This window comes from Ornithodoros turicata, chromosome 1 (assembly GCF_037126465.1).
Source record: "Ornithodoros turicata isolate Travis chromosome 1, ASM3712646v1, whole genome shotgun sequence".
Taxonomy (NCBI): Eukaryota; Metazoa; Arthropoda; class Arachnida; order Ixodida; family Argasidae; genus Ornithodoros; species Ornithodoros turicata.
Window position 1 is genome coordinate 167,617,289 of NC_088201.1, and position 26,853 is coordinate 167,644,141.

The 26,853-nt window shown below is 45.7% G+C and overlaps 1 protein-coding gene and 1 long non-coding RNA gene across 2 annotated transcripts in view; both read left to right on the forward strand.

The window, feature by feature from the left end:
- LOC135372722 (uncharacterized) overlaps positions 1–26,853 on the forward strand; it is a 92,950-nt gene that overhangs the window by 36,009 nt on the left and 30,088 nt on the right. The window contains exons 4-5 of the mRNA XM_064606216.1: positions 2,398–2,482; positions 23,615–23,676. Coding sequence (XP_064462286.1) covers positions 2,398–2,482; positions 23,615–23,676 — 147 coding nt within the window. The remainder of the gene's footprint in view (positions 1–2,397; positions 2,483–23,614; positions 23,677–26,853) is intronic.
- LOC135372716 (uncharacterized) lies at positions 11,992–12,806 on the forward strand. Its single transcript, XR_010416083.1, has 2 exons — positions 11,992–12,111; positions 12,186–12,806. It is a non-coding gene; the product is annotated as an uncharacterized LOC135372716 (long non-coding RNA).

Sequence of the window (26,853 nt, forward strand, 5' to 3'; positions counted from 1 at the left end):
GGAAACTTATTCTTCAACGTCAAAAAGTGCTGAACAGTTTGAAACAAAAAGTACTCAACGTGATTTCCAAGACAGAAGAGAACCGGGCTCGGTTGTACATGGTTCGTTCACGAGCGATGTAAATCAAGTACCACAGATTTTCACTCCTCTGAGAGTGTAATGTAAAGGGTACTGCTACCAGTGCCATCATCTCAAATGACATCGTTCACGCCCGTGAGATGTTGAACAAGGAAGGCGTACGCCTTTTTGTACCACTTATAAATTTCATACTTGGTACAAAAAAGGCAGCGCCTGCGGTTTTCAACAAATCAGGGGCGAGAACCCTGCCATTCGGAATTGTGGTTGGCTACGAGCGGGCTATAAGGTAGAATTCGTTTCTAAGAAAAAAATTGTTCGTCAAAAGCTGCACAAGTTTCCCTAGAAGGAAATAAGACCACCAAGAGGTATCAAACACAAAATGAAACTTAACCGTGTCAACCCTGTGTTCCTTTCTACTGTGTTTTTTGTGAAGTTTTTGATTTGGTGTATTGTTACGTATGCGACATCTTCTAAACTTTTGAACTTCTGTGACATTTACAGGGTGTAGTTCTTTTAGCTTAACTTATGCCTGCTGTTGGCTGCGTTCTACAGTTCCCGACAAAAGTTAACGGAACACGCGAGCTGCATCCTTTTTCTCTGGTGCGGCACCCAAGCGGTCTTCGGAAGCGGTTGAATTCTTTGCTGAGAGAGGCGTGGATGAGTGTGCTGCTCGGAAATCGCTATGGTAGTTTCGGTTTTGCTTCTCTTGAACGTACCCACGAAGTCCATTGGATTTCACTGCAGTGCTCTCCAACACCACGTGACTGAAATATTGTGTATGTAAGCTGTCATCTGATCACATCTGATATTTAACGATTTCGATATTTAGCGATGTCCCGTAACGATTAATTTGTTTAGAATATATGTAATGCTTCTTCGCTTTTTAATACGAGCAACACAGTATCGTGTTTCCACAATGACTTATTATTTGTGTCCCCAATGATAGCGGAGAGCCACCAGTCTTCACAATGTTTCAGTGGCGCGGTGTTGCAGAACACTGCAGTGGTTTCGAACTCACTTCGCAGGCACTATCGTGGGAAGCAATACCGAAACTACCGCAGTATGTAGCTTGCAGCACGCTCATCTACCCCTCTGAAACAATGACCTCGCTCAAACTCACCCGCTTCCGCCTGCCGCTCGGGCGTCTTAGCGGAGAAAAAATGCGTAGCAAAAAAAAATGCTTTTGCTGAGTCTGAGAATTTATCGTCTGGCCTTCTTGTTCCGTGTCTCTCGGTCCCCTACCATGCATCAGCTCGCTTATTCCATACGCTTCTGTCGGGACCTGTACATTTTGAGGAAAGTTTGAATGATGTTGGTTAGTACGTACGTGGTTGCTCGCATTCGATATGCAACGGCCAAGACAGCTATGCAAGGTGTCCCGGGGACACTCTTTCACATCAAGTGTCGGCAGTGTATAACTGTGATATACCTATACCTTATTGCTTTGAGTCTGTGACGTACAACTCCCCCCACCACTCATAAGAAAGTAGCTGCAAGTATTGTTTTTGCTAAAACACCAAGAATGGCTGTGAGAAATTGTGTCGATATGAATAGTTACTATACGGTATATGTACAGAGGATGTTGCGCGAGAGCGTGGCCATCAATTATTGTAAAAAAATCTACGTGAGATAAAAATTGGAAACATTCTGCACGACACTTGTGAATGTTTTTGCTACGCTGCGTACGCTGCTTTTGCCGCGCTTTCAGTTTATCTTGCTGTTGGCAGCTCTCACGCTATCGGCCACAAAATGGGAAGTGCTACTTCGCCTCGTTCCTTCTGAATAATTATTGGATTATTCGCGAAATATTCAAAACCATTGTAATGCAACTACTGATGAGCAAAAGCATTCGTCGTTCGTAAGTTGCTTGCTGATTACGCCTGACCTTGACACTCCCAAAACTGTGGAGGTAGCCTCACAAAAGGGACTGGCGCACCACTCCGAATCGGCATTGCTGCTCAGGGCATAGGCGCCGACTGCGGGGGGCGGGGGGGGGAGGTTTGGAGGGTCTGAGCGCCCCACCCCGCAACTTTTCCTGGGGGCCAGGCCCCATCCGGGAAGTCTACCCAGCTGACACTCAACATGAATGTTTCGGGGGATATCCTAAGAATCGCGTGTTGCATGCGAGTGATCATGAAGTTTGAAGGCTCGCTACATATACCTAAGGCGTCTACTGCAAACTGTTCGCACACTTCGTTGGTCTCCGATAAAAGGACTCCCATAGGAGTTCATTCATGTTCTGTTCACCGTCTGTGCCACCGCCCCATTTGCATTGTTCACATCATTGTGTTGTTATTGTGTTCATAATACTTTGCGCAGATCATTGTTGATGCTGCGTTTGGCTGGTGCTTCAGAGGGGAATGTTACGGATACTACGACTACCACTCTCTGAAGAAAGCACATGGTGAGTAGAAGTCATGTTAATTGATATCATCTCAACGTATTGTCTCTCTGTGCTAAACAAAAATATTCACTGGCCAGATGCATCGTCACCCACAAAGACTTTCAGAAATACGAGTCACTAACGAAGAACGAAACCCGGGACTCCGAAGGGCAAGATAAAGTTTTAGCGAAAAGAGGCTGAATTAGTGACAACAGTAATGCTAAAATAGTTTGATATCCATTCACAGCCGTGCTGTAATTATCAGGACTTCCACGGCAGCGGTGGTTCAGTTCAACTCTCTTTGCTTTCGGAGCTGTGACGCCTTTTCTCCATAAGTATTGGCGCATTATAGCCTTAGTTGCTCATGCGCCATAAAAACCCGAATCATCATCATCAACCTTTTCTCCATATAATCACTTTTTTATCAGTGTTTTGAGAGTCATATAGCCTCGGTCCTCGTGCCGCACTGCAATGCCCTGGGAGCAATGTGAGTGTCTCGAAGGACTCTGTGACGACCACTAACCTTGATGTGTTCTTTTTTTTAATTTTTTCTTCACATACCTCAAATGCTTACATCGGAATTGCGTAAGGGGGATGCCCAAAAACACACAAAAATACCTCACAAGAATTACAATGGTTCGCATGTCTTGGTGAAATCAACAAGTATGTTTAACAATACAACATTACGTGATAAATTCTTCCAATTCCGGTGCTACCTACCTGCAGTGGGCTTACCTGTTACCTACGTGCTTACTACCTGCACTGGGGAGTTGTACAAATAATCAGATGTGCCAAAAATTGCCCGTAGCTTAAAAGCATGATCCACACGGCTTGAGGAGATATGGTGGTAATGTATAAAGATAGAATGAACGTAAGTCGAACCACAGTGAATATTTTATGCGTGTGCACTACGCTACGCACTTCTCTGCGATCTTCTAGACATGAAATCTATTTATCTCTCTGTATTTTTTTTTTTTTTTTTACAGTGTATAACGGAACCTGTTTGTCAAGGATGGCTTAGGTCCTGACATCCGACTCGGCGCGCCATTTGGTGGCGCAGCAGCAAATCGGAGAGCACATGAATAGAGAGTCAAGAGCAACACCACCTAGATACAGAAAGCCTGCGCGTTCGTCGACTTGACGTAAAAATTAAGATGATGATGATGATGATTGGAGTTTTAATGGCGCATCGACAACACAGGTCATAATGCGCCAACACTGTGATTAAAAAGTGACTAGTTAAAAATAGGTGGGATGTTTAAAAAAGAGAGAACGAACTGATAAAATGAAAGCAAAGGACTACAAAAGATGCACAACTCCAATGTCTTTTAAAAAATTGAAAACTCTACTAAAAGCGATGATAGCCTCATCACCCAGCAATAGCGCTGGATGAAGAGGCAAGAAATACGTATAAAACTCTGTGAAATGATGCTGAGTAACAATTAAGAGTCAGCCAATCAGTTTTCAACGTCCGTAGCCAATCACGAACGTGCTTTCAACGGTCGTGGCCATGGAGAAGAACCACCGTCGTGTGCGAGTTGTGGTTGAACGTCCCCGCGTACTAAATGAGAAAAGTTGGAAATAAAGCGCAAAACGGTCTCAATCTTTCTCAAAAGTGATATTCTGGTAAGCATCTTGCACTTTTTGTCTGGTGAGCTGGAATCATTTACGGGTTCTTCAATTCGCGGAACGGTGAATCGCAGTAGCAGAGCATTCTGACTATACAGGGTGTCCCAGAAAACGTGTCATAGAATTATAATAAAAAAACTACGCCACCTAGAATCATGCGGTCAACGGCATTTGTTCTTATTAGGTTTTTGCCACCTTCTAAAGTTAATGTCATGCACCCCAAGTTTAATTATGTAAATATTTGCGAACTGAACTCGGAAATTTGCCAAGTAAAGGTCACTTTTTTACCCCACCAATATGAAGAGCGTGCCAAAGTCGCTCAAATTCATGATAACTGACAGTGATATTCAGGAGCTATCCCATCGGAAAAAATAGCCGAATATCATGCTTTTCGGAGCACCGGACCATAACGCGCGATGACTTTTTGAGCAATGCTCGCAGTCCGACGAAAGGAGGTTCCGAAGCCAGCCCACAGAGTGATAGTAGAAAAAGTAACAGTTCCTAAAATTGGGAGAGGGAAAGCATTATCTCAGCGAAAGTCGGACATGATAAGCCGTGCCTGTGTTATCTCTTTCTGCGATGCCGGGGTGGGCTGGGTTTCCAACCTCCTTTCGTCGGACTGACAAAGATTGCGCTGAAAAATTCATCGTGCGCTATTCTGTGCGACCTCCGTAGAGCATGATGTTCGGCTATTTTTTCCGATGGGATAGCTCCTCAATATCCCTGTCAATTATCATTAATTTGAGTAAATTAGACACGCTCTTCACGTTGGTGGGGTAAAAAAGTAACCTTTACTAGGCAAATTTCCGACTTAAGCTCGCAAAAATTTACATAATTTAACTTACGTTACACGACATTCACATCATGAGGTGGCAAAAACCCAGCAAGAACAAATGCCATTGACCGCATGACTCTAGGTGGTGTAGTCTTTTTATTATAATTCAATGACACGTTTTCTGGGACACGTAGCGAAGGAGGGAGAGGAGGCCATGCGCAAGCTTTTTCTATCTAGGTGGTGTTGCCAAGAGCCACGCTGCGTCGTTGACAAAAGTTGCGTCCTGGCCAAAAAACGCCAGTCGTGCGAGGTAGTAGAAGCACAGGGGTGACACAAACCCGCCATTGTTGTAACTACCCTCAAGCGGGTGCTTTTGGCAAAACTGCCATCTTGTCCTGGTCGCACGTCATAGAAAACGTCATTTTCAGGTCATGTGACTTTGTTTATATGTCGTTTTGCCGCTTACCGACATATTTTCGCCGTCATAACAACAAGAGATTACCGTATTTTGCCAGCGTAAACTATGGGGTGCTTCTTCCGCAACATGGTAGCCCATTTCTCCTTAGTTTAAGTACATGGCATCGGCTCGGTAAGTCTTAACGCGCAGTCGTCATCACATCTTTGGAAGTCCACAATACGAGGCTTTGTGTGCAAAACTGCGCGTTTTACTGCAAGATTATCGGATAGAAACAATTACCGTGATCGAAAAACATCCAAAACGTCGTCCAGAAACAACAACCGCATTGTTTACAAACGGTTTGGCCGCCGATCACGGGCGCCGCCATCTTTAAGGTCACGTGCGCATTGACGTTTGCTGTGACGTGCGACCAGGACCTGTCCAGGATGCATTGCGTTCGCCCAGCACGCTTTCGTCTACGGAGGAATACATTGGATGCCACCCCTGTGAGTACAAGCGCCGTCAGTGCATTCACTCCAAAATCGAACGGTGTCGGGGCGCTGCAGAGAACGGAGAACTGCCGTCGCGTGAACGCGTCGTCTACTTTTACGCGTGTATTCCGCATTCCGTGATGGAGCATTGGGGAACCGAACAGTATCGTACCATCGCAGCACAAGGGATCTTCCGGTGTATATACACAGCAATTACGGAAAATAACCATCGACTGCGAACATCGGCCCACGTGTTATCCACACTAGAAAGGTGACTCTGCCGCCCCCTATACATCAATATCGCAGCGAAAACACGCTATGTGGCGGCAACGAAGAGTGCTTACGGCGTCCAAAGATTGGGAGTGGAGGGCCCGGCACGCCGCTGTAGAACGGGGGGGAGGGGTGGGATAATGGCAGGGTCGTTTCGCCGCTCTTGAGCGCGAGCCGCCAATATGGCGGCGTGCGCGACCTACAGGGGGCGCTCTAAAGGTCACGTGATCCGCCGGTAGTGTGGAAACAGCGGCGGTAGTGCCTGTGTTTGGTCGTGATTATGCGGTATTGCGCTGTTTTGAACTGCAGGTCGTCATCAGGTACGCTTGGAATCAACTTCCCGAACTATATAGCCGAAACGCGAAAAGTTTCTCACATCTGGATAATCAAGCTGCGAAACGGAATGCAAGCGCCAGAAAAATTGGTGCACTATGAGGCATGTTCTGAGCATTTCGCCGAAGCGCACATAGGAATGAAATAAAAGGGTAAAGTTGTACTTGCTGGACTGAAAACTTGAACAATATGGCGCACTTGGTTTCCCGTCCTGATCCGAAACGTGGTTTTCTGAAAGGAAATATTGTGCCGTCAAGAAATATACCTACGCGGATGCTTGACAAGCCTCCATCAAAAAGCCTGCCTGAGAGGAGAAATCGTCATTATGCTGCACTGTCAGATATGTTTTTGTGCGATTTTGTTTATTCTGCTATCGATCTTCCTATATGGTGCTTTGCGGTTATCGCAGGATATAAATTACGTCTCACACCTGAAGAAAACGGGTGTCACATCAGTCACATATCTCCAGCTATAGGAATAAAGGTGTTGCACTGCTGTATGGTTTCCAATGTAGAGTTGTTGGTTGACTAATACGTCACGCTGTACAATACAGATAACAAACAGAAACAATAGAGAACAGATACAATACAGAACAGAACAATAGAGAACAACAGAACAATACAGAAACAAACAGATACGAATATCGAAAGAAGTGAGAGGGCGCTGACAAGCTGGGACACACAAGCTGGTACATGATGAGAGAGGCGGAATCCGAGACGAGGAAGGAATATACACAAGTTCCTGCTTTAGCCTGAACGAAACTACTATACAGGGTGCATCACGCAAGACTGACCAGAATTTTTATGAAAAAACCTATGCGAGCCGCATAGATGTTGTTTTTGCAGTTGAGTTGTACGACCAGGCAGACATCCGAAAAAAGTGTGCAACTACGAGATGACTAATTACGTAAAATTCATTAATAATTTGTAATTGGTGATTTCGGGTAAAAGCGAGATGGCAGATTGAGAGACATTCCTAGTTGCAAGCCATTTCACGTTGAACAATCCTGAAACCCGTACGTGCGTTAAAATATCCATCCCCGAATTTCGATATGCAAATAAGCCGAAACACAACGCCGGGAACACGGGGAGTACAGCGCTTATTTCACGTCAGAGGGCCACGTGATTTGGAGCGGTGGAAATCATTGGAGTGGGTGACGCTCAGCTGGGTGCGCTTTTTCGGGGTTGGCTCATTTGCATACCCAAATTCGGGGATGGATATTTTAGCGCACGTGCGTGTTTCAGGATTTTTTAAACGTGGAATGGTGTTCAACGAGGATGGTCTCTCAATCTGCTACCTCGCTTTTGCCCGAAATTCCCTAATTAAAAATTAATTAATGAATTTCGGGTAATTAGTCATCTGGTAGTTACATACTCTATTCCAGAGGATGTCCGCCTGGCCCTAGAACTCAACTGCAAAAACAACATCTATGCTGCTCCCGTAGCTTTTTTATAAAAACCCTGTATACACAGGATAACGTTACAGGACTATCACCGTATTGCTAAAGGGATTGCTCTCAAGCTTGCACCTCACACAATTGCAGTCCTGTTGGTACTGGTAAGATGAAAACTGTTGACACATGTTATTACCATTGGAAAGTTGATCTGTACCGAATAACTGATCCACTCTGTACCGGCTGCTAATGATCACGATCCTCAAATGTACTGTTACACGTTGCTCTCATTCCATGAGGCACCGCTCTTTATCTTTCAATTCAATTCAAATTTTATGGTGCCCACGAGCAACCAGATTGGTCCGAGTAATCCTGCACCACTCCAAATACTTGCCAAGTACGGCAAACAAAACTATGAATGTGACACTGCTCAAGGCCGATAAGAAGGCTTTTTTGACACACAAAATATCCGTGTCTGGAAGCTGGTGTGGGCATCGATAGGGAACCTGGAAGACAAATCCCGTCCGTAACAGCACTGCATCACACGCGCACCTGTGTAACGCGCATAAATTTAAACAGGAACATACTCATTAAAATGAAAGAACATGAAAGAACTGAAGTTCTGAAGCTGGAACAACATAGAAGGCGGGACAAATACATACAAAGCCTCAAAGTGCCTAAGAAATTAACGATGAAAGATGAAAATTACTGAAAAGGTTAGCCGGCTATAGGACTCGAACCCACATCTTCTGGATTGCCGGTCCAGGGCTCTACCAATTGAGCTAAGCTAACACGCCTTCTCAGCGACTTCCAGGGTGCGTCATCTGAAGGGAGAAACCAGCCACTCTCTCTCACTCAACCTCCTTTCACTCTTACATTTTTGCTCACTCACACACACATTCATACGACGGGATCGACGCAAATGCACTTGGAACTCTGCTGATCTTTGTTCTATGATATGTAGCCTTTATCTGTGGGATGCTTGCTCGGCGTTGTTTTTGTTATGTGATCCATCACGTTGAAGTATATATGCATCACAGTTGTGGCGGAGGTGTTAGGCACGTAGCCGAGCAATTATATAATTCTGCTGTCAATTAACTTTCAATGTGTATCTGTTTGCTGGCCACGTCAAGGACACTTTTGAAGAACGACATTCGCATATGAATCCCTCAATGGGGATTACGGCGCTTTCTAGGTCGTCCAGAGCCAGCGTCCCTTTCAAACCCTCGGAACGTCCGGCTGGGAGTCGTGGAAAGCGGGTCAGGCGAACCAGTAAGAGGCGGCAACCGCATGGAGCACTTTTGCCAACTGAATGGCAGCAGAACTTGAAAGGAACGGTGACCTACTACGCGAACAATAGACGACGGACCGATGAGCCGGTTTCTGCCAAGGATAGATATTTAGTCTGAGGAGAGGAAGTGACACCACCCGACGGAACCGTGTGCGCCAATGAAAACACGCTTCACAGGAAATGCGACAAGCACGTGACAAAGTCACCTGTAATCATGCCTGTGATCGCTTCTTTTCTTTTCTTTTTTTTTGTCGGGCTTTGCTTTCTTCGCCCTGCCTCCTAGAAGGACACGCGCGGACTTCCACGTGGATATCGCAAGTTTCAAAGAGGCCACCCCTTTGGAACGTTAAACTTGTTCAGTATAAAAGGACATCAACTTAAAATATATCCTTTGGCAGGAGGTGGCAAGGTGTGTGCAAGACGAAGGTGACTAAATGAAACATCAAAATGTTATTTGTGGCACATGCCAAATCGGAAATGTGTGAGGAGATAGCGGTAATAAAAATGCAGTCTGATATTTCTTTAGTGAGCATTGCTAGAAACACTCATAAGCCAACATACTCTTCGTATCTCAAAATTTCTTGTAAACACCTGATTTCTAGATGTTATTAGCACCGTACTTTTTCAAGAACCGCTAAAATATCATTTATGTCACTAAACAATACGTACAGCAGTTTACTACAATAAGCATTGCTACATCGCGTGCAACAAGCGGTGGTAAACGCTAGGCCGACGCTTCACCATGACAACCTCAACGTGGATATTCTGCTCCATGCGGTTGCAAGCTTCGATACCGTTCCGTTCCCGCCGAGTTGGCGCTCCGTTGGCCCGATTCAGTTGGCAAAAGTTGCTCCATGCGGTTGCCGCCTTTGTCACCCACTTCGGAGAAAGCTATGTTTAAAAGTGAAAGTTTTCCATATCAGCTCATGTTCACGTGTAAACCTTGACGTCAGTTTGTAATTCTGATTGGTTGGTGAAGGAGGTGTGACCTTTCCGTAAAAAGGCGACACTTCTTGACCACTGGGATTGATTGTCGCTTGCCAACGTGTCATGATATGTTGTAAATAAATGTAAATAGTTGTTTGTCTGTTGACTTCGCCTGCGAGTCCGTTCTTCAAGTAAGGTGTCTGTCGACCATCCGTGATTTGGGCCGCCGAATATCTCATCATCGCTAGGCCCACCCCGAGGAGGAACCTAACTATAGTCATGAAATGTCATAATGATCGTCGGTACTCATAAAACACTGTATGACACTGTTTGAAGCAGCGGTAGTCCCATAAAATCGATTCATGGCACATGAAAATAGTCATGAAATGTCATAACGACGGGCGGTAGTCATAAAACATTCTATGACACTGTTTGAATCAGCGGTAGTCCCATACACTCTAAATCGTTTTACACCTTAAAGGGTGTAAATCAAAATGTTCATGGCGCACACCTTTTAAGGTGTAACACCCTCGTGGCAGTTGGGGTGTCAAGGTTGTAACGCCGAAGCCGAATAGAACTGCTGGGTTCGTGGCAATATGCTGGTAACTGTGTATTCACAATTACCAGCATATTCCATATAATCACGTTGAGGTCCATATATGTATGTACATCAAGGTGATTAAATATGTGTGTAAACATGCACAGCCGACATACAGAAAATGCATGGCAATGAAGCATGGCAGCTGTGTATAGCTTTTCGTGAAATTGTAGACCTTCTCATGAGCAAGCACCTCCCCCATATGCATGTTCATTACTTAGAACGTTGCATTTATTCGTTTCTTCAAGGCTTTGCAGTGTTGTTCCCACAAATATCTAACCCCTGTAAAATGCATTACATTGTTCATTATCCGCGACTCATCAGGATGTTTGGTCCTCTCCAAGCTGTATGGTGTATACGTTTCGAAGGGAAACACCAGCATTTTAAAGATGTTGCTAGAAAAACTCGACATTTTAAGAACATAACCCTTTCATTAGCAAGAAGACATCAATTTTATCAAATGTATGTGTGGTCGCAGCCCTTCATCAGTTCAGAAATGCCATCATGAGAAATGCTTCATCTACTGATGGTTCCAAGCAGATACTTCTTCAACATGCCCCAGAAGCAATTCAGAGTTACATTCATGACCGTGATATTCACGCAGAATCTATAGTCTATGTGAAAAGTGCAGTTGATAATGGTAACACATTTGGTGTTGGCTGTGTTGTTGCCAAAGAATCTTCCGAGGAGGACTTACCCGTGTTCGTTGAGGTTACAGGCGTATATGTTATTAACTCTGATACCATTTTTCTCATACAAACATTAACTACAGTTGAGAATGATGAGCGCTATCGTGTATTTGTTCCGTCTTGCAATGAGGAGCAACGTGTTTTAAGAAATGTAAGCACTATTTCAACAGATCTTCTAAATCTGCATACATTACTAGGTGGTAGACGTGTTGTAAATCTATGCCACGCACTTTTGTAATGTAACTTCCCGTTCCCTGTTGTTGTATATATTTACTTTTGTTCGTGTGAACGAAAATAAACATACTCCCTTCCTACACCCAGGCGACACACTTATCACCATATTTCTCCTGAGGGTGTAGTACACCATTGTTACACCCTCAGGAACTTCCAAAACAAAGTTTTAGGGTGTGAAAGGGGTGTGATCTTTGTTAATACACCTATTTTACACCTTTAAAGGAGCATGGAAATGATCGGAATAAAATATGACGGGAGAAGTAGAAATTATGATTCTGAGCCCTGTGATACATATTCGCACAAAAAGTTTGAGCGTAGCGCGCAATCCTGGAGCGCGAGGGAGCTTTGAATCTCGCGGCAGAAATGCCCCCTCACTCGGCTGTCAGCCGCTGACGTCATGTGACCGCGCCGTCTTTTTCTTTATTTTTTGCGATTTCTCCGGCGCGCGCTGGCAAGCCGACCGGGAAGGAAGCGTTGTTGCTCATCGGGCGCCGTGCGAAGGACAGGTGATGAATTGAACACTCTTTAGGCGACACGTCTGCTCTTCTCGACGAAACGTTTTATGGAGTTGGAGGCTAAGTTCCTCGAGCTTCGATTTCGCCACACGAATGTACCGGAGGCTGGTAAGTGATGCTGCTAAGTGTGAACGAACATTCGGATTGAAATATAGTGCTTCTTCTTGTTTACAAATGCATAGTCATGAAGACGCGGCGCAGTGACCAGTGTTTTCACTTGAAGATGTTGCCGACCATCATGACTTCTCCGTGTTGTGGTCAACACTATGGGCTCTGAACCGCATGGACACTGGCATCTCTGAGGCGAAAGAGCGGACCGATGAACGCATAGCTGTGTAACATTGCGCTTACCATATCTTAGTGATACCAGGAGCGTAACGTCTCCACAAACACTACAACATGAATACCAAAATAAAGTTAGTAAAGTTCATCTGCTAGCGATCTGTGGGAAACCCCAAAATACATGGTCAAATAATCATTTTCTTTTTTGAATGGTCATACGCAGAATACAACACTGGCACATGGAATAAATCTCCAACTGACAGGAACGTATTTAGTCGTATCACATATATATATGCTGCACACACAGGCACAATACTGTTCACTAATGAACGACACCTCAGCACAATCGGAACAGAAATCACAACCGCGTACGATCCACCTCAACCCGGGCCGTCACAGCAACACAGAGGCCTGGCTACACCTTTTACACTGCCCGCAGTCTTGTTTTATGCAAAACTTACGAGACAAATCATGTAAGAACGCAAGTGAATGTCAAACGCAAATAAATAGCAACAGCGTCTCAGTCGGTAAGTTGCCACGATTCCTGAGCTAGCAGACGATTCTGGCGGGGAGCGGACGCTTCCGGCAGCCAATGAAGTGCTCGGACGCCTGACGTCACCACACGCCAGACTCGGCTTGGGGGAGACTGTCGCCGCGGAGCGCATTCTTCCAAACTAATTTTCTCAGGAAATTCGCGCTTTTCGAAGGAAATATTTTCCGTAACAGTTTATGAAGGTAGTATGTTCATATCAAGCGGCGAAAAAATATATGTTCCAAATGATTTCCATGCTCCTTTAAAGGTGTGAAACGATTTAGAGTGTATAATCAGTTCCTGGCACATGTCATGAAACTAGTCATGAAATGTCATAATGAGTGTCGGTAGCCACAAACCACTGTATGAAGCAGCGGTAGTCCCATAAAATTCATTCATGGCGCAAGTCATGAAAATAGTCATGAAATGTCATAATGACAAAGACAGTCATAAAACACCGCATGACACTGCGAAAACCAGGGGTTGTTCGATTAATAATTGGCGTAATCGTAAAAGGATCAATCATGAAAATTTCCATGAAGGAATAATATGGAATACATTTGCACGTAGCGCTTGGAAATTGGAAAATTAATTTTAAAAATTTATTTGTCAAAAGGTGCACAAGTTTGCCGAGAAGGAAATAAGACTACCAGGAGGTAGCAAACACAAAACGAAACTCAAAAGTGTCGACCCTGCGTTCCCTTCTAGTATGATTTTTTGTGAAATTTTTATTTGGCGTATTGTCACGTATGGGACATCTTCTGAACTTGTGAACGTCTGTGACATTTACAGGGTGCAGTGTTCTACAGTTTCCGACATAAGTTGACGGAACACGACATGCTGCATAGTTTTTCTCTGGTGCGGCACCCAAGCGGTCTTCGGAAGCGGTAGAGTTCATTGATGACAGAGGCGTGGACGAGTGTGCTGCTCGGAACTCGCTACGGTATTGCTTCTCCTGAACGTGCCCACGAAGTGCTTAGGATTTCACTGCAGTGCTCTCCAACACCACGTGACTGAAATATTGTGCATGTAAGCTGTCATCTGATCGCATCTGATATTTAATATAATCAAAGCTAAGTCCCGTAACGATTAATTGGTTTAGAAGGTATGTAATGCTTCTTCGCTTTTTAATACGAGCAAAACTGTATCGTGTTTCTACCATGACATATCCTTGTGACTCCAACGATAGCGGAGAGCTACCAATCTTCACAATCTTTCAGTGACGTGGCGTTGCAGAACACTGCAGCGAAATCACTTCGCAGGCACTATTGAGAGAAGCAATACCGAAGCAACCGCAGTATGTGGCTTGCAGTGCACTCAACTACCACTCTGAAGCAATGGCCTCGCCCAAATTCACCCGCTTCCGCCTGCCGCTTGGGTGTCTTAGCGGTGAAAAAATGCCCACCCCGCTTGTTCCGCACACTTCTGTCGGGACCTGTACCTTTTTAGGAAAATTTTAATGATGTTGGTTGGTACATACTTGGTTGCTCGCATTGGATATGCAACTGCCAAGACAGCTGCGCGAGGTGTGCCGGGGACATTCTTTCACATGAAGGGTCGCCAACCTGTAACTGTGATATACATGTACCTTATTTTTGTATAATTTGGGACATAGAACTCTCTCCGCAGTCATAAGAAAGTAGCTGCAAGCATGGTTTTGCTAAAAGCGCCAATAATGGCTGTGATAAATTATGTGTCGATAAGAATAGTTACCGTATTTTCAAGCGTATTAGCCGCGGCTTATGCGCGATTTTTTTTTTCGCGGACGCTCTGCGGCTTATCCACGGGTGCGGCTTATCTGATGGCTATTTTTCCCTGGTATTTTCCTCATACCCCTGAATAAACGAAAGTGCCGACAGTGCCCCATGTTTTTCGGAACAGGACCGCCCTGCCAGTGCACGCACAATACCGAACAGGGGCGGGTCCACATTCGAATGGACTGACCTTCCGAATACATTCCCCCACCCAGCTTTAACAAAATGGGTGACAGTGATTAATGTCTATACCACTAACTCGTCAATCCACAAAAAAAAAAAAAAAACACGCAACAAGGGCACAATCCGATCTTAGTGGAACACTAGAACTGACCTCCTTTGTTATACATCATGCCGATACTGGAATGTGGACCACAGGGTTTATGGCCTTCCCTAAGGTCTCCGTTGTCGGCATACCCACAGGAAGGGTTCAATACACCTGACATCGGGATAAAACGTGGTCAGCTAAGCGTCAGTTTTCATTTGACCTGAGCAGCAGCATTCGTGGACACGGCACTTATAGGTAATACCCCTGTCACACGGGCATTTTCGATCCTGCTCGACCGAACCTGCTTGAACCCAATGCAGATCGGATGGTGCTACACTGCCACTTCCAAGCAGGATCGAACTTTGATCCTGCTTGACTCGAGACAGTTCCCATAACAGGATTGAGAATTTCAAGACGGCTCGATGGCCGCCATTTGCATCCCCGACCCCGGTGAACTGTCATAACTTAAGACGGACATGCGCGGGAAGCTACAAATGATGCTTACATCGGTATACGTATACATCGGTACGGTACATAAATACGTATACATCGGTATATAAAACCACTAATATCGCTGTTATATAGGAAACGCGAAATTAATGAGTTCCGTTTATTCATTTGCCTATATTGTCGACACCGTCCACCATTCAATGCGCATTGAAAGTGGCCGTGTAGCAGCGTCAAAACTCGAGCGTGCTTGGGAAGTTCGATGCAGATCGGATTCGAGAAGGATCGAAATGCCCGTGTGACAGGGGTATAAGGCATGGCTCCATCGCGGAGGCACAGCTACGACCAGCGGATTCAAATTAAAAGTCGTCGACGTCGCGGACCAGTACGGGAACAGGGCAGCTGGCAAGGAGTACGGCGTCAACAAGCGTTGAGAGTCTATATTGATTTTGTTTGTGCATCACTGGTTTAGCGCACAAAGCGGTCGCGTCGTATTACCCGCGGCTTATCTGCGAGTGCGGCTTATCTGCAAAAACATTTTCAAAATGTATCTAAAAACCGGTCCTGCGGCTTATCTGCGGTGCGGCTAATACGCGTGAAAATACGGTACTATACGGTATAGGCACGGAGGATGTTGCACGAGAGAGTGACCACCAATTACTCTAAAAATCTACGTGAGGTAAAACATTCAGCATGAGGGTAGGTTTGGGTAGCAGTTTTTGCTACCCAACCAGTTGTTTTCTATGAGTGTGCCTCATTAGTTAATCGAATTAGCTTAATTGAAGTCAAAATTTTTGAAAGAAAGGTAACTTTTTGCGTTAATTAGAAGGCACAAGACCGGAACCCACCATTTCAGTCACAAATTCAGGATGTTTCACAATGTTTCCACAAAAATTTGGGATCCAGAAACACTCAACAAATGCCAGAAAGACCTTTCCGTGGCAACATTTTGAGTTCGACTAGGATAATTAGCCTAATGAATGAGCTATACTCATGTAAACCGCCTGATGAGGTGGAAAAAGCTTAATAAGTGTGGTGCACAAGGTTTCCCATTTTCATCTCACGTAGATTAAAAAAAATAATTAAGGTTGACTCACTCGTGCAACACCCTATATATACCGAGTGTTTTGTTAAATCCCCGGGCTAAATAATTTGCGGTGGACCAAAGTTTCCGTTTTTTTTTTTTTTTACAACGATCTGTCCGATACCGCCTACAAGCTGCGCACCATGTAAATGAGTGGGAGGTGCTAGTTCTTTAAATAAAAATCCAAATGAGTTTCGTCAAAAAACATCATTTCTAAAGCAGGGCGCCGTCGGGATTAAAATGGGTACTACCCCTTTTGGGACCTTTACAGGACACCTTTTAGAGAAAAATCTGCAACCGAGGAGGGTCATTTGTTGCAGTAATTAATTGGTTTCGGTTTACGTATTTTTGTCACGGCTGGTCGCAGTGAAGCACAAAAGGACGCTTTTCTACTCACTTATTCATGAATGAGTAATCGAGAGTAATTTATTGGTGATTACACCAATAAATTACGCCCTGTTGCATTTCGCCGCGACCAGCCGCGACAAAATACGTAAACCGAACCCAATTAATTACTACAACAAATGACCCGCTTCGCTGGCGGATTTTTCTCTAAAAGGTGTCCGCTGAAGTTCCCAATAGGCGTAGTACTCATTTTAATGCTGACGGCGCCCTGCCTTAGAAGTTACGCTTTCTCACGAAACTCATTTAAATTTTTTTGAAATAATGAGCGCCTTCCACTCATTTACACAGTGCGCATCTTGTAGGTGCTATCGGGCATATAATTGTAAAAAAAAGTTATTCGATTGGTGCACCCGTTCGCTAATTATTTAACCCGGGGTTTAACTGAAGCACCCTGTATATATAATGTTAAGCGTTTGATGGGCTGTACTGTGCTTTGCTGCGTATCTTGCAAACTCCTCAATAAATTGTTTTTCAGTGTATATATTTAAACTCTCTTTCGATTTGTATTGTTAAACATGCAAGCACAAGAAACTGTCAGGGAATAGATTTACACGTGACATTATTTCATTGTGCGGTGCAGTAGATTAGATTAGTTTGTGATGGTGAATCGTACGCATAGGTGCAGAAGCATTAATGAAATACACGAAATATAGGTCCCATATAGCATAGGGGGCAATATCCTGGTGCAGTTCTCCGAATTTCATATATGGCATCCTCTGGACAAACAGAGGACGTCCATGGATGCTCCCTTAACCGTCCCATAGACGTCCACAGGACGTCCTGAGGCTTTTATGGATATTTTCAGGACATCCATATGTCCAGAGGTGGATGTTCAGAGGGTGTCCTGAAGACATATAGTTGTCTGGGAACCAGTGCAATTCGGTCCGAAGAACCATTCCCAAAAGTATCAATTCCTTGCTGGCTCAAAGCTTCACACATTCGATCTTCAACGCCACAGTGAAAAACGTTGCGAAATACCGAACACAAACCGGCGTTCGCGAAACTCGAAAACATCCTCCAAATCGACGTGAAATGCCGCGTAAGGGTACTGGAGTGCGACAGGATCAAAGAGCTTCACAAATAGTTTTCTTGCGTTGGTGGAGACTGATGATTAACGGGAGACAGAAGTCCACCTATTTTATGTCATCACGGAAATGTCCATTTGAGATTTAATGTGTTTAAATGTTTAAAAATATTGGAATTATGCGTCCCATATGCGCCGTTGAAAGTGCACGGTGGCGGATTGGTCGACGAGAGAAGGTGTAAGAAGGAGTAAGATGCACGCGTTACCACCTCTCCGCGAGGTTCGTGCACCACCCATACACCTTCCCCTCAAATGAATATGTATCGGACCATCGTTTGTCCTTTTATGAGGAGTATATCTAAAATGAAAAGAGTATAAATGGGAAATATTCCTTTTTCACTCCATAGAAAACATTTTCGAATAACAGCGAACGTAAACCAACACAGTTTTCTTAAGAATAGGTCATGTGTAATTCAACTCTTTCAACTTGTCTCTAACCTTCATACTGCCATGCACTCCCCCCTATAGACGGATATCATTTTCCTCGATTTCAAAAAGGTGTTTGATAACGTGCCACACCACCGACTGCTAGTTAAAACAGGTGCCTTGAACTTTCACCCAACGGTTAGGAACTGGATCCGAACCTTTCTTACGATCACACCTAATGAATTGGTATTAAAAATTGCAAATCACCACCGAATACTTGAAAATCGGATTGTTCCCCACGGTTCTGTGCTCGGTCTTCTTTTGTTTGTGATATACATATAGGGAATACAACCTTCCATTAGATCCAAACTTGGCCTCTATGCAGCCCTCTGCCCTATATACCGCGTCGTACAAAATGAGCAAGACTGTTTCGTCCTCCAGAACGACGTCGAGCGCATTTCAGACGGGTACAAAGTTGGCTCACGGAAATCAACACTGACAAAACAAAAAGCATGACATTCACTTCGCGCCAAACCCACAAAACTTACACAACAGACAATGTTATACCCATGTCACACGGGCAGTGTTAACCGCGGTTAAGGAAACCACGGTTACGCGTAACCGCGGCTGGCGTAACCACCGTTAGCGCGCAAACCGCGGTTTGTGGTAACCGAGCTTGGCAACCTCGGTTGAGGGCACGACGACGGACCGAAAGTGAGACTGCCGACGAAGCCGCCTGCAAGGCTCGTACTTACCACAGGCCAAGAGAGGAACACTTCAAGTGTTACAGTTGTGGAAAACCCGGCCATGTTGCAAGGAACTGTCGCTCCAACGGCAACGGACTAACGAGGCAGTCCAACTACCGTGGAAACTTCAGAGGGCGAGGAGGATCCCGCCCATGGACCAGAGGTGGGCAGTGGCAAAGAGCACGGTTTGCGAGAACTGAAGAGGCAGAGCGCCTAGCGGAGAACTTCAAAGACTTTGCCTTGCGAACCACTTCCAGTGATGAGCTCCCTTTAGGCAGAAACACCAGGTGGTCAATAGACTCAGGTGCAAGCAGTCACATGACCGGTTGCAAGGACTTGCTACAGGATTTTAGAGACGACACTACCAAGAAGGTAGCTCTAGCGGATGGCACGGAAATCGACTGCGTAGGTACAGGGACCGTCGTATTCAACGTCGTCACAAGGAATGGCCAGCGCAACAGGTTGTCTGCGAAGGATGTATTATATGTCCCGAACATGGACGACAACCTAATATCCGTGTCAAAACTGACTGACAAAGGAATGGATGTTAACTTCTCAGGCGAACAGTGTACTGTTTATCAGAATGGCAACTTCGTTTTTGAGGGGCTAAAGGACGCTGTGGTCTACAAAATGCAAGCCGAAGTCGTGGTACCGCAAGAACAGGCAAACATGGCAGACGACAACTCCGCAGCAGGATGGCACAGGAGCATGGGACACTTAAACTACGACACACTGAAAGTAATGGCCAAAGACGGGATCGTACGAGGACTCCTGAGTTTCCTGTCACCAAATGATGACAACTGCGACTGTTGTCTGCTAGGGAAGTGCACGAGGCTCCCATTCAAGCCAACCAAAAATGTACCCCGACAAAAAATACTAGAACTGCTTCATATGGATCTGTGCGGTCCTTTCCCGCCATCCCTCGGAGGAAGCAGATACATGTTAGTCATAGTAGATGACTGCAGCAGGAAGGTGACTGTTCATTTCATGAGCACGAAGGATGAGACACCGTCGGTTATACAGAACGCCGTTGAGCAAGCTGAAACTCAAACCGGCGAGAAAGTACAAAGAATCCGGACGGACAACGGTGGTGAATTTGTGGGACGAAAATTAGAGCACTTTCTCAAGGCAAAAGGAATCGCGCATGAGAAGACAGTACCATACTCTCCCGCGCAAAACGGCGTTGTCGAACGCATGAACCGGACCTTGGTGGAAACTGCGCGTGTGTTCCTTGCGGACGCCAAATTGCCGGAAAAGTTCTGGGCGGAAGCAGTAAACGCAGCGGCACATGTGCGAAACCGGTGCAGCAAGAGGGTACTGCAAGGGGCCGTACCAGAAGAGGTGTACACAGGAAGGAAGCAGACAGTGAGCTATTTCAAAGTCTTTGGATGCCAGGCTTTTGCATGGATCCCGTCACAGGAGAGAACGAAACTCCAAGCTAAGAGCAGGAAAAGCATTTTCCTGGGTTACTGTAACGACCGGAAAGCGTACAGGCTATACGACCCAGTACGGAAGGTTGTCTTCGTCAGCAGGGACGTCAGATTTCTCGAGCACCGAAGAGGTTCGGAACTCCTACAAGAAGGCAGCATCGCTGAGAGGACCGCTCCTAGCGTCACCTTTTACGACACCATTCAGAATAGAGAGGCAGATGGCTCCGCCACCTTAGAAACCCCTCCCCGCTCAGAAGAGGACTCTGAAGCCACCAGCGAAATGTACTTTGACTATCCGTGGTCTCACGTTCTCAAAAGCAAGGCACATTAATGTTTCAAGCACTTGTACGTTGCTTATCGTCATCCAAAGACACCTAAACACATCTATCATCTACTTTGCACTCATTAGCCGTCCAGTAACACGCTCTGATCACAAACAGCCAAACATAGCAACATAGCACAGCGGCCGCCATGACCTTTCAGAGTTTTCTGCCGCCGCCGCGCTAACTGGAGGCGGCGGTGGCCGATCTGTTGCACAGGAGCGGGTTTGGAGATACGCCTCCAGTGCTGGTCTCAGCACAATCACTGTGTAAGCCTCGACAATACTCGACTCGCTATCCGACCCCTACCTCGACACACTTCAAACCCACTCGTCTACAGGTCTCGACGTGGGCACTTTCTTCGACGTTTTCCTGCACTCCGCGCGTCAACCGCTGTATAGTTCACGTTATTTTGAGAAGCACAACCCACCGGAGCACAGGCTGCCTCGTGAGCGTCGCATTCCATGCACGAGACTTAAATGCCCGGTGATATAGCACAATTCCAGTCTGGCACGACATTAGAGCTTCGAGCTCGCCTACCGCTAGCGGTACGTGGCGGTAGCCGACGCTACGGTCCTCATCTCGGTCTGGGTCTCGGCCCTCATCACGGCTAACGCAGCCTCGCTCTCCCTCGGACCCTATGATCATACGCCCCTGTGCCTGTTGCAGCACAAGCTGCGTCCTCTACCACGTCACCGCATTCGCCGCACACGTCATCAGCTTTGTCACGGACACGTGCTACCAGCAGCAGCTCTAATTTTATCGTCAACGTTCAGGAGTTCACCCACGACTTGAGAAGCTCACCAGTATATCCGGGACACTCCATCATCGCCGATCATGTACGGGAACATCATCTCCTCTGCAGACCCAAGTCACGTATATCACACGCGTATACTTGCTGTGTAGTCACAGATACAGTACATCCACTAACCCAATACCTGAAGAAACGCACAAACGCCACCACGCTTTGGAAGTGTGGGCATAATCTAAACGACCAATCACAGGTAACGTTGATTGCAGTGTGAAATAAACAGATGTTCAAAGTTTCCTGCCGCTAGCCTTGCTCTTTTGGCAGAAGGGACGTTTTCGTCTTCTGCTTTCCGGCCGTCCACCTGATCACGTGGAGTAGCACTCCTTGTCTTCATTTTCAAGAAGATGCTATCACCACAAAGCCTGCGGCGCATTTTGGATCCCCTTGGAAACTGGATTCGTGTTGGCTGTGCCTGCCGCAATGCCTAACTGTTAGCTCTGCACAGTGCGTGAGCAAGCAACCGCAGTATTGGGTAGTGCAATTTCGTACGGCACGTCCAAAATATATCATTAAACAAGCCGAGCGAGATGGTGTGGCTGATTCATATCATAGGGCCTGCGATTATTCTCTGAAAGACAAGAGGCATGATTAGGCGCACGATCTAAAGATTTTGATGATCATGCCTCACCATGATAGGCAAGCCTGCATCTATGCCATTCTATCTATGCCTCACCCACGCAGACGCACGCAGATTCGTGGGTGAGGCATAGATCGGGTGGAGCCCGTGCGACGTTGCAGGTATCCATCCGTCAGTGTATTAAGGCAGTAGGGGCCCCATCCTCGTCAAAGTAATCGACTTCGATTACTCTGTGTCTCGCCCAGGGCCGGCGATAGGGGGGGGGGGGGGCGAGTAAGGCGACCCACTTAGGTCCTGCGCACGAAGCCCTCAACCAGAGATTACTTTTTTTAAAGTATCAAGTATGCACTTAATCATGTGAAACAGGCCCCGCGGTGTGCCTTTGCCTCAGGCCCCGCATACCCCTAGCACCGGCCCTGGACTCTCGCCTGTCATTGGTTGTGGCGTGAAGAAGGCGTGAACAACAGAAATGAATGTGACGCGCCCTCAACCGTTGGTCGAACTCGTCATTCTACAATATTCGTGATAAAGTAGATAAAGCGTGAAGGGTGCAGGATCGTCTATCTCGTTACATTCACCTCTCTTCTTCACTCCTTCCTCACTTAACCACCAATGACAGGCGAGACACAAGGTAACCGAGGTTATTACTGTGACGCGAATACGGTCCCAGCTCTCTCCCTGTGCACTGCAGGGATACAGCGCAACTAGTGAGTTGCTTGGTAGTAGAATTAAGGCTGCACTAGACAGCGAAGACAACTCTACGAGGTTCCCACCGCTATCGAATAAGGACAAACTTTCGATGCTCCTGGTCACTCTATATCCTGTACACCGCAGATCAGACAAATACCATCTGCTTCTTGACGACGAGTCATCATCGTTCCCATAGAAACGTAAAGCTCGTAGTGTAAGGTTGATTGCGATCCCGGTGACTTGGGATGTAGTTGATATTCAGGTTAGGTCAAGTGACTGTCGCTGTTAATCGCATCGGTGAGAGCATATGAGTGCAACCTAAGTAGAGGGACGAGCTTCGACATCACTTAATGCCTGACAATCTTAATGTGTTTTTATATTCCACAAACATTACCGTTCACCTGCACGCATCCTGCACGCAAGGATACCTTATGTTCTAATAATCTGGCTTGCCTCCACAAACCATCTCCATCTATTCCCAGGAGAATGTAACATACTCGGGGGACAACGAGGGCTGCGAACGGTTTTCCGATTTTTCACACCACATGCACTCTTCATAGGAATCTAACCAAAATAAGCCCGCACAGAGACGTTGACCGTGAGAATTAAGTGCATGACATCGCAGGAATACGAGAGAGCATTTTCAGTGACGTGGCATATTCTTTGCATTACCACTCGAATACCCAAATAGCGCTAATACAACCATTGACTCCGTAGAAACTTGACCATATGCTGTACGTAAATTTGGGGTGCGGCGATCCCTTGCTGAAACATGTGGTATCGAGTCCTCAATTGACCAATGTTCTATTTTACAGGGGTGAACTATAATATACCGTGCAAAATTCCGCAGGATTATACGAACTTCGTTTCAGGTGCGGTAAGTACCGGATTTTTTTTTTCTTCAGAACAAGTTAAACTAGATGAACTAAACTAGATTTAAACTAGATGAAACGTAACAGTGCATACAGAATGGATGCCTAAAAGTTATAGGCTGCCTTGTAGCCGCAAAAAGAAATATCTGAAAAAAAAAAATATTGGACAGAATGGAGGATATGCTTGTACGAAAGTAACTCCGGGCTAATTAGGTAGCATATTTACAGGTTATAAACTCCCAATATAGGGTTTAAGGGTTGCACCCTTGTAGCGACAAAGGCCTGTGACGTTTGTTAGTCCTAAAATGTGCAGGTCAACGGTAAAGACTGAGTAGTAGAGGGGCTGAGGGTCAATACTCGAATGCCTGGTTTCTGAATGTCGCATGTGTAAGAATGTAAGAGAAGACACGGCCGTGCGCTTCGCTGGCTGCGTGCTAAGTGAAGGAACGAGAAGCAGCGCGAGAGTTGCTGCAGCCAGCCGTTTATTTAATAAACCGAAACCAGAAACCAATAGGATGATGAAGATGATGAGTGTGACGTGATTATCAGCCGGGGTGAACTTATGACAATAATACACTCCCCCTCAAACCGGCTGATATGTAGAAATTCCAATCCATATTCGTCAGGGTATATTCAGCCCGCAGTCACTACCACAAGAAATGTTCTTATCGCTCGATACTGGTTTGGTGAGAGCGTCAGCCGTCATTTCTTCAGTTGCGACGAAGGATTCATTGAACCCTCTGTGCTCCAATTCGTTTCTGACATAGAAATATTTTAGGCGAATATGCTTGGAGTGTTGGTGAAAGACAGGATTCTCAATAAGCTTGATCGCCTATTGGTTGTCGCAGTATATTTGAAGTTCTCCGACGCAGAACTTCTCAAATCCAGGAAGGGACAGAAGCCGCCGATATTTCGAACAGAGACTGTTCTTCTTCTGGGCACCGTCCTCATCATTGGCATGGTATTTAAAGGGTTAGGTGTGACGTGTTTAAAGGTTCATGCGAATTGTGGGTCAACAGCCCGGAGGGAAGAAAGGTTCCGTACGGGCTTTTACGGCCGGAGTGAATGGCTGCTTTGTTAGAGTGTGGAGGGGATTATGTGAACGTAGTGATCTAGGCTACAGACCGGTTACAGAAAAATGGAAGGTTCACGAACACGTGGACGAAACGGGACAACAGGCAAGAATTGGCAAGCATAGCGAAAGATAAGGAGGTTAGTGGTTACGTGGGGAAAATTCCAGAACCAACAAAGTTTTTTTTTTTTAATATTTGTAATGCAAAGTTGTGGCATGCAATAAAGAAAGTAGAAAGCAGTGGCCATGCAGAACATAACAGATGATAATGGAGGTAGAAGGGAAAAACATATTTTATTTGTGAAATGTTTCTAGGGTGCCTTGTGATTTGTTGATACCGGACGGGTGAAGAGCGTTGAACTTGTATATGAGATAAGACTCCCTATCACGTCTGTCACGTGTGGATCTAAACCCGGTTTCTAGAATATATAGTTTAATGTTGTCAAAATTGTGGCCAGGAACGTTAAAGTGTTCGGCGACTGCTTTGGGGAGTTTGTTGGACGTGTCGGTTCTGTGTCCGGTAAGGCGGTTGTTCATTTGTTGGCCGGTTTCACCAATCTATTGCATAGAGCAGTCGCCGCATTCAATGCAGTACATGACATTGGAGCTTGTGCATGTGAATGCGTGGTCAACGGGGTGGGTGTAATTGCTCGCACTACTTTTGATGGAGTTAGCGTGTTGAACGTGCTTGCATGTTTTGCAGCGCGGGAGGTTGCAGGGTCGCGTTCCCGTGTACGCGGTGCTTGTTTTGCTGATTTTGGCATTGACCAAGGAGTCTGCCAGGTTTTTTGCGCGTCGTTATGTCACCTGTATGGGATTTGTGAATATATTGCTAAGCCGGTCACTGCTTTGGAGGAGGGGCTCGTGCTTCTGTAGAATGGCTTTGATGTTTGGAAGTGCGTTGAATATCTTGTGATGAAGCTTATTTGGCACGCGTCAGGATTTTTTCGGTTTTCCAGAACCTCGTCTCGATCGAGTGTGTGTGCCTTGCGACGGAATTCGGTTAGGAGGGAGTCTGGATAGTCCCTTTGGGCAAGTGTACTGCAGAGTTTGTCAAGCTTCTCAGCGTAATCTGTGTCGTTTGAACAAATTCCGCGTAGTCTTACACTCTGCCCATTAGGAATTCCAACCTTACAGTGACGCGGGTGGTGACTCTTGAAGTGAAGGTATTGTTGCTTGTCAGTTGGCTTTTTGTACAGGGTTGTGATGAGGTTGCCGTTGTCTAGTGATATTGTGGTGTCGAGGAACTTAATTAAGTGAGTTGACTGTTGTGATGCGAACTTTATGTTGCTACTCGCGGTGTTCAGTTGATCTATGAACTTTTGAAATTCATGTTCCCCGTGTTCCCATATTATCAGTATATCATCGATGTATCGAAGGTACACCGTGGGTTTCAATGAGAGGGCGCTGAGAACTTTGTTTTCTAAGAACCCCATGAAGATATTTGCGTATGTGGGTGCAACAGGTGTGCCCATACTTGTACCGTGTACTTGTAGGTAGTGTTCGCCATTGAACTCAAAGTAGTTCAGTTTAAGGACCAAGTCCATTAGAGCGAGTATGGTTTCCGTGTCTTTTCTGGTGTTTGTTGTAGAAAGGGTATTGCAGAGGGCTGTGATTCCGTCGTTGTGTGGGATGTTAGTATACAGTGATATCAAATCCAGCGTGGCTAGTATTGTGTCCCTACCAAATGTACGAGTGTTGTTGATATCTCTGATTATTCTGAGGAGGTGGGGTGTGTCTTGTACATGCGATGGTAGTGTTGTCGGAATATGGTTTAAATAGTGGTCTAGGAATTTCGAGAGCCTTTCTCTTGGTGTGTTGTTATTAGATACAATTGGCCTGCCGGGGATGTCAGCCGTATAGAGCTCGTTGGCGTGTACCTTGTGGATTTTGGGCAGTAAATAGAATCGACCTGCGCCTGTGTTTGATGGGGTGAGATATCTGAGGTCATCACGTGTGATGAGCTTTCGTTCGTGGAGGTCCTGTATGGTATGGGTTATTAGCGCCGTGTACTCCTTTGTTGGGTCATGGTCCAGTTTGAGGTAGTGTTGCGCATTGTTGAGTTGCCTATGAGCTTCAGAAATATATTTATCTGTGGGCCAGATGACCA